Source organism: Haemaphysalis longicornis, unplaced genomic scaffold, assembly GCF_048455015.1.
Source record: "Haemaphysalis longicornis isolate Haplotype H1 unplaced genomic scaffold, Haemaphysalis longicornis Haplotype H1 scaffold_4, whole genome shotgun sequence".
Classification (NCBI taxonomy): domain Eukaryota; kingdom Metazoa; phylum Arthropoda; class Arachnida; order Ixodida; family Ixodidae; genus Haemaphysalis; species Haemaphysalis longicornis.
In genome coordinates this window covers 74,939,390-74,951,546 of record NW_027526361.1, presented here as the reverse complement: position 1 = coordinate 74,951,546, position 12,157 = coordinate 74,939,390, and the positions used below count along the sequence as shown (strand labels likewise).

Sequence of the window (12,157 nt, the reverse complement as noted above, 5' to 3'; positions counted from 1 at the left end):
AAATCCTTGTCTCCCTCGGTGAATAATTTCGATGGAGACCACACGGTTATAGCACAAAACGGGACGCTCGTTTTCCTGACAGAAGGGGTTCAATACATGGACTTGAGCGCGGAACATGTACCGAACTCGTCCATAACAGATTTATTTCATTGATGCTATTTGACATATAAATATGGTCCAATTTTGTAATCACCACAAGCTGGGGTTCCGTGTATTACAAAGATGATAGTGTGTATTTGGCTCCTCAAATGCGAAAATTTTGATCCGCCTCTGTCTATGTCGGCCTGTCTCTCGGTATGTATGTATGTATGTATGTATGCATGTATGTATGTATGTATGTATGTACGTCTGTACGTATGTACGTACGTATGTATGTATGTATGTATGTATGCATGTATGTATGTATGTATGTAGGCATGTATGTATGTATGTATGTATGTGTGTATGTATGTATGTATGTATGTATGTATGTATGCATGCATGTATGTATGTATGTATGTATGTATGTATGTATGTATGTATGTATGTATGTATGTATGTACGTCTGTACGTATGTATGTATGTATGTATGTACGTATGTATGTATGTATGTATGCTTGTATGTATGTGTGTATGTATGTACGTATGTATGTGTGTGTATGTATGCACGTATGTACGTATGTACGTACGTATGCATGTATGTGTGTATGTATGTATGTATGTATGTACGTATGTATGTATGTATGTGTGTATGTGTGTATGTGTGTATGTATATATGTATGAATGTCTGTATGTATGTATGTGTGTATGTGTGTATGTATGTATGTATGTATGTATGTGTGCGTGTGTATGTATGTATGTACTTATGTATGTACGTACGTAAGTATGCATGTATGTATGTATGTATGTATGTATGTATGTATGTATGTACGTACTTACGTACGTACGTATCTATGTATGCCTGTATGTATGTACGTATGTATGTATGTATGTATGCATCATCGGATCTCTTGACTCACCGTGGACCTTTTGACACGCCTAAGGCCAGTCAAAAAGTCCAAGGAGTCGAGAAATCCAGGATGTAACAAATCACCTCAAGAAAACCGACGAAGTAAAATAACTAAGAACAGACAGCCCAGCTTTCCCAGAAACCCGAAACTCACCGTGGTCCGGCTGCGGGACTCGAACCCTGACAGGGCGAAAACTTTGCTCTGACCCGCGAAATCTTTGTGTTTGTTTTAGATGCGAAGCATCTCAAGCTCGGGGCTGTGTCCCTTCTTCCCTCGTTGTCGTTGTCCGCCGTCCGCACTCTGTGCTCATGCGCGTCTGTTCAGCCCCGTCAGCGTTTTGGCTGACGTCAGCGCAGTCCACTATAAAAAGAAATGGTTAGGCGGGGCCCAGTTTCGATCCCACGGCTCTCTGGCCGAAACGGGAGTTTACGTGGCGCTCTTCCACTGCTCTACGAACCTATCCGAGAGCATCTGCTACGAAGTCGCCTTATGTCCTTCACGCATTCAAACTACGTCAAGAAGCTACTGATACAACGAAGGCTCGCGAAGCTGAACTTCAACGGAAACGACAAACTGACAACTATTAGGAACTTCAGTCGACCCCATGGCTGCTTCGCATACACAGGGTTCCCCTACGGGAAGATGGTGTAATTTTTATTTTTAATTTCTTTTTGTTTTTTATAAGTCTGTCCGATGAATTATCTCAATTTACGCTATAATTCAAGGTGTTACTTCCGCCAAATCTGCATTTTTGTGGAAGTTGACGGCGTTACACGGTTCGCCATTTTGGCTACTGTTGATTTGAACATTCTTTCGCGGACATCTTTGTTTATTCCTCGATTTTGGGCTGAGACGGATCAGTTTCATATTTTTTTATTTTGTGAGATCAATTTTGTGAAAATGTTCTAACTTTATCATTTCTTGGTCGTTCAATATTCAGTCCGACCAATTATCTCCATTTACGCTATTCTAACGTGTAAACTTGTTCCGCCAAATCTGCATTTTTGTCGCAATGCAGGGCGTTACACCGTCCTGGCTAAAGGGGTACTCGCCCGAAAGAATGCTAGGCATTAAAAATAAAGTTCGTTGGACCTCTCAACGCGTTGCACCTTTTGAACTTCTGACTCATTGGACCCCTTCGCATGGCTGCCACTTGACAATTTGAGCTTTTGACTCGTTGGACCTTTTGACTCGTCGAACCTCTTGAACAGAAGCGACAAACCTCCATCACGGGACCGAGACACACAGGGAATCGCGAGAGGGGTGGGCGGGTGAGACAGGAGAGGTACGTGGCAGAGGTGGCAAAAACTATCGTCTTTCCGCTACATATGCAGCATCACGAGCAGATGCGCGGCTCTTCTTTTTTTCCTGCGGGTGCAAAAACGCTTTGCGGCAAAGTCAACTTCATGGCGCTGCAAGCGAGGAACGGCAGTAAATCTTGTTTTATCCGAACTTAAATCGGGCTACGAGGTAACTATCTCATACGGCTATCCTTTCATTTACTTTTCATATCAACTACTTCATAGTGAAGCTGCAAATGTTAGAGAATTCCTGTGTGCTGCTAATGTGTTGGGCTTTTGGGAACAGAAATGAACTGGTCCATGTTTGCCTGCTACGGAAAGACTCTATACCTTCCAAATCTCATTGAGTAATCACGATTCCAAAGCGAATGATGAGAATAATAAATACGTGTACATTCTCTCAACAAGACTTGGATTTGTATTTTACACAGTTTTGTTTGCAGCACCTTCTAAGAGTGGAATGTCTTTTTCTTCGTTTTTTTTTTCTCTTGGACTCGGCTGTTCTCAATGTCCTTTTTTTGTAAAATCGCACCGACCCAGTTACCTACCCACTAAAAATCCTCCGCATACTGCAGCCGCAAATTCATGTTACCCATTTTTATGTGATCAAGACAAGGTTGAACTAAACTGTCGCCGGGGTCTAGAACTCTTGGAACACCAAACAGGACCCACCGTGGTGGCTCACGAGCTATCGTGTAGGGCTCCGTACCTCAGGAACGTGGCTTCGACCCAGGGCCCGGTGGCTGCTTTTCGAATGGAGGCGATAAGTCAAAATGGCCAAGATTTTATTGCACATTCAAGATCAAAAGGCGGTCGAATTTATTCGGGAGCCCTCACTGCGCGCGCTTAATATCGAAGGTGTGACTTCGAAATGTTAAATACCCAAAATTTCAAACTTCTTGGAAAACCAGAAACCACGTGTACGCAAACGTATGTGTTATGCGCAGTTTTAGAGCGCCCGTGAATGCGCGCGGGTTATCACAGGAGGGGTTACTGGTCGCGTTCGGGAAAAGGAAAACGCTGTGATTCGGCCTGTTTATAATTGCAATTGTACAATGATCGAATTTTTAAGTGCAGGACACTTAAGCACTCGCCTAGTCGTCGTAGCTCGCTCGCTGGACCCAAGTAGAGCAACAGGGCTTCCCCTGGTAACGCTGTTGTTAGCGGCGTACCCCACTGGCTTTGAAAGCCAAGCGGCTTATATAGGCATAAGCGTTCAAAACTCGTGAAGCGCTGGAACTTCTCCTACATCTCCCTGTTGTTTCGGGCAAAGAAAACTATTGGTACATTAGAGGAAAAACATACGTAACTAACCCGCAGCGCCCTTGTTCATTTAGTTAGGAACGCTCGTTGCGTTGGTTTTTAGGATAGTAAGCGAAAAAAGCGGCCGCGCACGACAAAAAAATGGCGCGTTGGAAATGGCGCAGAAAGGCTTCACGCGCAAGAAGAAAATGGAGCGTTCGAAACGCCGCAGAAAGGCTCCAGCCGCGCAAAAAAAAAAAAAAAAAAAAAAGGCGCTTCGTAATGACGCAGAAAGGCTCCAGCCACCCAGGAAAAAAATTACGCGTTCTAAATGACGCAAAACAGCTCCAGCGTGCGAAATTAATGCAAGCACAAAAAGAACAGAAGTCCTTCTGGCGCAGTTTCAGACAGGGGGCGCGCGAGCACTGCGAAGGCAGGAAATTTGAATTGCATACGCTGGTAGCAGTCAGCGGATGACGGCGGTACGGCCCATTATGGTGAATCCCTGCTTTGCACTTCCGACAGCTTTCACATTGAGTGGAATGGCTTAAATTTTTTGATCAGTCTACAAATGCCTCAACAGCCAACTGCAGGAAACTTTGAACACACGCAATCGGGGGGTTCAAACCGAGCCAGGAAATGCGGGCGCAGCGATGGACGGCATCTGCCAGCAGCAGCCCGTGTTGCTCAGTTTCTTTTTTCATCAATGGCGATACTTCGTCAGCTTGAGTGACTACTGGGCCGCCGCTATCATGCTGTAGGTACTTGTGACTGGAGCTGCACACACGAAGAAATTTCATGTCATTTGTGCATGACAATGAAGCTCCAGGTGCGAGCTTCTCTTCAACGCTTTTAACAAATTAACATTGATAACGGCAGTAACAGCTTATTCCCTTAGTAAGGCCAACTTATTAATGTGATAATATCGTACTAACAAAGTATATCTTGTTTTTCTTTCTTGCAGTACAGGCACTGGAAAGATTTTTCAAAGTCCGAAGCGAGTTTCTACTGCCTTTCTCTGGTTCTCAGGCTGGGGTCCCTGGGTTTTACTCTTTACAAATTGGGGACATGGCCCACACATCTGGATGATTACACCTTTGCCATCATCATGGCAGTGACATTAGGTAAGTTTGAAATTTTATTCACGTATATGCGGTACATCATGCACAGGTCACTTTACTGTTTGTGGCCTATCTACTCGGCTCTTGCGTACAGGTTAAAAATGGGCTGGCGATTACAATACACCCTAATGCGATATCTTGGCGCAGCAGCAGTGCTCTGAGGCAGCGCTCACTCGTGAGTTCTCTCGACGGCAGCGATGATGAGCCTCTGCACCGGCGGCGCGAAGTGCGTCTCAGGAAGGGACCGCGAACTGCGTCTCAAGCGAACGCACTCCTTCGTCACCCGCACGCCCCCCTCGCATTTTCGCCGGCGTTGCGCTGACGAGCGCCTCGTGCGGGCACAGCATACTGCCCCCTTCTCCACTGCACACTTTCGGGGAGAGCTGGTTCTCGGCGCCACGGCGAACCACCCTCCCCTCCCAATTTCACGACACTCTCCTCCTTTGCTTTCTTTCATTGTTTGCTTTTTCTTTCACTCGTCGACCTTGCAATCGTTCACTCGGTTGCACCGACAAAGCGGATCAGCGCAGAGACGGCCGCCAAGGGGCTGCGCCCTAAAAAAGAAATAGTTTCGCCAATAAGCGGTACTCGTCGTGGGACCAAACACAACAAGTGAATTAATGTCCCCATCAAGAAAGATTTCTTGCACCATGCGGCAGTGCACATGCCAAGAAACTCTGCGCGGTCTGTATTGTCGTACTGCGCATTCTTGGCATCCTGACTGAAGTGTAAACGAATCAGATAGGCAGGCAAGTAATAATAAAGAACATACAGCATACAAAACATGATAGTCGCTTAATGTGGAAAAATCATGGTACATTTTGTGCACAATAGCAAACAGCTTTACTCACAATTTATTCTGGTGAAATGGTGGTCAGTAACGAAATTACATTTATTGGCTATGCGCGGTTCCTTCACTAGGTTATCTGTAACTGACGTCACGGAGCGTAAATACCTGATAAGTGAAGGTGGTAAGGAAACTTTTACGAATAGAGGAACAGTTACTGCAGAATGGAAGTCAACGAAACAATGTTACTTGTATGAAAGAGTAAATGTTTTAGCTTAGTAGTTCAAGGAATGAAGGAATCAGGCAGCTGGAATCCAATCAGGAATCGATTCATTCGCTTGCGCAATATTTCACTTTTGGTCAGCTGACTCCTTGCGTCGAAAATATCGTTCAGTGTATCAGTGTATCGACATGGCATTAATTTGCTTCTATTTCGCACATATTCGTACTCCACTGGGGCTTTCACTTGGTGGGACAACTGGCACTGCTGCCGATATCGTCACTTATCTATGCATCGTTCTAAAATTCAGAGAATTTCAGGAGTACCTGTAGGTGTCGACTAGGTGTACGCAAGTAATAAACATCACTGCAGTCTCGCTTGCAAATAGAGCAACGCCGATCGCCTACGGTCAGGATCAAATCTGGGAGACTGAAATGAGCTGTGGCGCCTGGTAGGTGCCGTACTTTTTATGCTGTCGAAAAGCGAACGTAATTTCCCTGATAAACTGAACGCCATTTGCGTCTATTACCAAAGCTGACTGCCCTAAGGAAATAGTGTACTCAGGTATGTTTCAGGGTTTTCTGCAAGGACCCTAATATTCTTGATTCACATAATGACTTACCTAGTTTTATTTCTTGATTCTAATTGTCTTCTTGCTGATGACTCAGTTCTGTGCGTAAAAATGACTTTTCGCTGATGTTAAATGCCTTCAATTAAACATAATTTTACTACTCCTTCATGAAATCACTGTCGTGGAGACACTAACATATAGAAATGTGAAGTTTGAGAGTTTACGTAAAGAGTTACTTGTTCCAATTGTTGTTAGGTTCCCCCGCTAAAGTCGGTTGTCGGGTATGTGCACATGACAAACCATTTGTCCGGGTCTCGTCACATTTTTCGTCACGTTGACCTCATAGCTCCTAAAGCTAACCGCATACTTGAATATATACCGCGACTTTTTTTAGCGATGTATTCCTTAAACAGCAGTTATAACTAACGTCTTTTACCGTAGCATAAGCTTCATCATTGTGTCATCCTGGCTATATTGCATTAACTAACCACCTTAAAGTGGTACGACGCTGTTCCGCAAGATTTATACCTTCTGCCTATCGCCGTACGTGCAGCGCAACTTCTGTAAAACCCAGTTTGAACCTCACCTTCCTATCCACTCGTAGAAACCTGTCTCGCATGTTTCTCTTTCATAACGCTCATCGCCATAACGGGGTACTCAAATTACGCTACCTACAAGCAACACCCTTTGATCTGAATGCCTCTACCATTGTCACATTGTCACATTCGACACCAAGACATTGTCACCTACTCGAATTCTTCTTGTTGTTTCCAGAAAACGAGTCATGAGTAAAACCACCTGCCTGCTTCGTTAGTTGGCATAACTAACTTTTTTTCCGAGGTCGAATAAACAAAATATTTTGTGGTATTTTTTACATTTAATTCCCTCTTTTCTGAGATTATGTAGGCTTTGCCCCTTTGTGTCACTGTTCCTCCCCGTTGGGTATATATATATATATATATATATATATATATATATATATATATATATATATATATATATATATATATATATATATATATATATATATATATATATATATATATATATATATATATATATATATATATATATATATATATATATATATATATATAAGGTTAGTAGAGACAGAGACAAACGAGAAAGACGTAGAAAATAGAAATAAGTTTACTGATGTTTCAAGGAGAGGTCTCCCTTTCAGGGAGAGAAGAAAGGGAGTCCTCTCCCTGAAACGTCAGTAAACTTATTTCTATTGCCTACGTCTTTCTCGTTTGTCTCTGTCTCTACTAACCTTAGTTTTTTCGCGCTCTGTGTGAGTTTTTATCTGTTCAGACTATACATATATATATATAAATCTACAGAAAGATAAACTCACAAAGCGCGCAGAAATAGTATAAGTAAAGAGTCGGATACACAGCAAGAACAATAGCAAACAAGGTTTACTTAGGTAGCGGCAACGGGACTTGCCTTCATCAAAGTAAAGTTACATGATTTTGCTGTGCAAAATCATGTAACTTTACTCTGATGAAGGCAAGTCCCGTTGCCGCTGCGTAAGTAAACCTTGTTTGTTATTGTTCTTGCTGTGTATCCGACTCTTTACTTATACTATATATATATATATATATATATATATATATATATATATATATATATATATATATATACACAAAGTAGAAGTACGCTCTTCGGAGACTTTATTTCCAACGTTTCGACCTGAGGCAGGTCTTCCTCAGGAATGAAAGCTTTGGGTAAAATCGTACGGACTCAGAGTGGGGGCGGCGCCCCGAAACACAAGCCACATGGGAAACAAACACACAAACGACCACAAACAGCATACAGAACTTATTCTGCCAAAGACAGGCGAAAAAAAGCCTTCAAAAAAAAAAAGGCGAAAGGAAGAGGGAGGAACAAGGTGGCAAGGAGGAGGCAAGAAAGAGGCAAGGAGGAACACACTGCATGAACGCGGGTTGTGGGGATAACAGAAAATGCGACGAGTTCACGGGTGCCTCCCGGAGACACCGGATGTTTTTGGGCCTTTCGCCACCCGTGAACTCGTCGCATTTTCTGTTATCCCCACAACCCGCGTTCATGCAGTGTGTTCCTCCTTGCCTCTTTCTTGCCTCCTCCTTGCCACCTTGTTCCTCCCTCTTCCTTTCGCCTTTTTTTTTTTTTGAAGGCTTTTTTTCGCCTGTCTTTGGCAGAATAAGCTCTGTGTGCTGTTTGTGGTCGTTTGTGTGTTTGTTTCCCATGTGGCTTGTGTTTCGGGGCGCCGCCCCCACTCTGAGTCCGTACGATTTTACCCAAAGCTTTCATTCCTGAGGAAGACCTGTCTCAGGTCGAAACGTTGGAAATAAAGTCTCCGAAGAGCGTACTTCTACTTTGTGCGTATTCCTGCAGCAACTAAGGACTCCACGTCACGACTATATATATATATATAAGACAGAAATAAGGGTTGGCAGCCACGAACACCTTGGAAAGCAAAGGGGAGGATGTGGTAGGTCATTGAAACACATAAACAATTATGAAAGAAAGAATGAAAGTGGAGAAAAAATGCCCGCTCGGTATAATCCGAACCCACGACCTCCAGAATATATATATATATATATATATATATATATATATATATATATATATATATATATATATATATATATATATATATATGTTATGGTCTGTGATTTGAACGCATTGTTTTGGTATTGCATTTCTTTATTGGGCGCAGAGTGGTTTTGGCTTTCCTTTTACTTTTCAGTGTTTTGCATCTTCCACATTGTCCACGGCGTACACACGGAGAGCTGGCCTCATCTTGTTGCCAACTTCGTCACCAGCTCTGCTCATGGAATTTATACGTACATCCAGTGGGAAAGTTTCACCAGTTACTTTGTAGAAGAAACAACTGGCATCAAGGTGATTACTTCAAATGTGTCCTAAAGGTGTTCAATGATTTTTCAATGGGCACAACAAGGACAGCTACTTTCCCTCATGGTCTAAGTTGCCAAAGCAAAATAGAAGAGCAAAAACGGTTAAAAAACATATTTTTGTGGGGCCATAGGAGGACCTTAAAAACCGGAAATGGTGAGCTTCTTTCGTTCTACCAAAGGTGATGAAGTCAAAAAGAATATACTCAGAAAACATTTATCGTGTTCTTTGCATGACCAGCGGTGCTGTTCCAGAAGGCCTGAGTTTGAGCGAAACTAGGACAAGGCGGAGCTGTAGTCATAATAATAAGCTCATGATAATACTTTGGGGCATGGTTACAACGCTTTAAAAATGCGATTCATGATATTTGCAGATGATTGAGGTGGCGTAATCGGTCCAGGGCAGCGCGCACAAAAGCGCCACTAGGGCGTGGCGCATCTTTCAGTGCGTTCTCTCGTTCCACTGCAGCACCGGTGGCTACTGGGGCAAGCGAATCCAACTAATTTATTTTAGTGTACTTTTACTTTATTAATCTGTATTTCACTACAAAGTTCATTTTATTTTTTATTCCAGGCGTTCATATGACTTTTTTGTTTTTAATTTGTCGTCCTAAGAAGTAGTTTTTGCCGTCTGTGGCAGACCGTGCAATCACGTGCCTATGGCCGACTACCAAAAAAAAAATACAAACAAGCGGGTATGGAAGCGCGTCACATTCAAAACAGTTGCTGCTCGTATTACGTTATCGAAACCCTCCGATTCGCTACACAAAATTTCCTCGGCGCGGTCCAGTCTGCCTACGTGCTTTTAAGGCGATAGCCTGGCGATGCGTAACTTATTTTACATTGTACTTGCGCTTTTTTTACTGTCGTTTCTTTGCCTTTTGGCGCGGATTACTTTAAACGGCTTCTTTTCTGCTATTACGTGCTTGCGTCAGTTTATTCTATTTCATTTCTTGGTCTTAGTGTGCGAGCAGACTGTAACACGCCATAGCCTCCCTCAGGGGGGTAAAGCGAGCTCCGAGACCGTACGAATCGTGGGCGCTGACATGATACAATTTTCATGGTTGCCAGATCAATTGTATTCAGCATTCTGAAAAGTTCTGCGGTAATTATTTAACTAAAACAAAGAACTCAAGCAAAATAGTTACAAATTATTGCCTCAGTAATTAAAACTAGCTTCATTACAAACTTTTAGTCTAATTAAGCTCCAATTTATTGGAGAAAGAGTAAGTGCGTAGTTCAGTTTTGGTTTCGATTTTTTTAAGTGTGCTAGGAAGTTGCGAGGCCCTGGTGCCTGACTTACGCAGTGTGTTTGTGCAGTCTCCGGTTCAGATCTGCGTGCGTGCAAAACGTGTAATACAAGTTATACAACTCGGATGCACGCGCTGAGCAAGTACCTCCCCGGGCGCTTGCGAGGCTGTCATTTTTTCTTCACGTTAAGCACCCTATCTATTGCCTCTGAACTGACGCCGGAACAGCGATTCCGATGTGACCTTGAGTACCGCAAGTTCACTACAGGCTACGTTGTGGCAGCCAGCGATCGTTCCCGTTGGAAGAGAAATAAAAGGAGCTTTATAATCGTTCGGTTCCAGTTTTATTCATGGACCTTCTTACAGCTCTTCGTGCTTTGAACTTTCGCGCAATCATTCGTGAAGGTAGAACGAAAAAATAGGTAACGAAATGCGGTTTCTTTTTTAATCAGTCACAATAAGTCAGTAAGTCAGTGGTCTCTCCTCGCGCGCTCTGTGCGGTAGATTACTGCCCATTCAATACTGCCCGTTCAGTCCCGCAAGCTTTCCCTTTGAAGTGGTGGAAAGCAGCTAGAACTTGACGAATACAGACAGAAAGGAAAACGGTACACGCCACGCACTGTATTTCGCATACTCCCTTGGCATGCATTCTTCCACTGCGTTGGCCTGCGATCGACCGCGCTCTTTTGTTCCTGTGCTTCAAAGCGCCGCGACTCACCGGCATTATCAGCGTTGGCCAATGCGATGTTTTTGTGTGTGTGTGTGTCAATAAAGGTTTTACATTGAGCTAAAGCCACAGTTCACTTCACTTCGTTTGAAAAGCATTGAGCGACTCGCAATATGTCACAGAATGGCAAATAAAGCGGCACAGCGCAAAAATGCACAGAGATCATACGGAGATTCATTTTTCTGTGCGCCCAGTACGGATCAGCTGACTCCTTGGCGTCCTCGCGCATGCGATCAGTCGCATTCGAGCTTGCACGCAAGTGTTGTGTGAGCGTTGCCACATCTTGCTCAAATAGTCTCGGTACATATAAGTCACACGTACGCTAAACCGAAAACACGTGGGTTACCTACCCACAGGAGATAAACTACGCAATGCTGTCGACGCCGCCTACAGAAAACCCGCGTGGTCAGCGGTCCGCCATGTTACAATTAATTCCGGCATGCTCTGCTAGCCGGACGCGGAAACGCCACAGTAGCACGGTGCCAGATTACAACCCATCGCTTTCGCCGTTTTCAGTAAGCAAAAGCTCAGCTGGCAACCTTCAAATCGTTGTATCATGTCTGCCACTGTGTGTCGTACGGTTCCAATGCATTGGCTCAGCGGCGCGCTTTCCCTCTAGAGTCAGTATATTATCTCTATGGCCTCCCTAGAATCGGGGTTCTGCGAGGGTGGTGTGCACCTGTCCTACCCCGCGACATCACGTTCAAGCTTTACGCTGCACGCACCATTCTACAACTTTTACTTTTCAAATTCACAGTTTTATGAATTTTGCGAACCAGGCACGTTAATCCCTCAAAGCTCCCAATTGCGCACCAATCCTCCTAGTGGCCATGTTTTACCAATGAAGGAATAGCAACAAGAACAACAAATTGTCAGATTTGTTTATTTATTGCATTTCACTCTTCACCGCTCTTGTTAAAAGAAGCTCTCCGCAGTCATTTTTTTTTTCCATAAAGTGCAATCCACTCACAACCTTCTCTTTCTTCGCGCCCTTCCCACTCCCGCTTACCCTCCCTCTGGCGTGAGGCGATTACTTTATTTTTTTAGCT

General features: G+C 43.7%; 1 protein-coding gene across 4 annotated transcripts in view; it reads left to right on the top strand.

The window, feature by feature from the left end:
* Positions 1-12,157, top strand: part of LOC144178933 (uncharacterized) — a 64,240-nt gene that overhangs the window by 20,251 nt on the left and 31,832 nt on the right. For all 4 annotated transcript variants that reach the window (XM_077707088.1, XM_077707086.1, XM_077707084.1 and 1 more), the window contains exons 2-3: positions 4,497-4,656; positions 8,966-9,120. In XM_077707088.1, the coding sequence (XP_077563214.1) occupies positions 4,497-4,656; positions 8,966-9,120 (315 nt within the window). The remainder of the gene's footprint in view (positions 1-4,496; positions 4,657-8,965; positions 9,121-12,157) is intronic.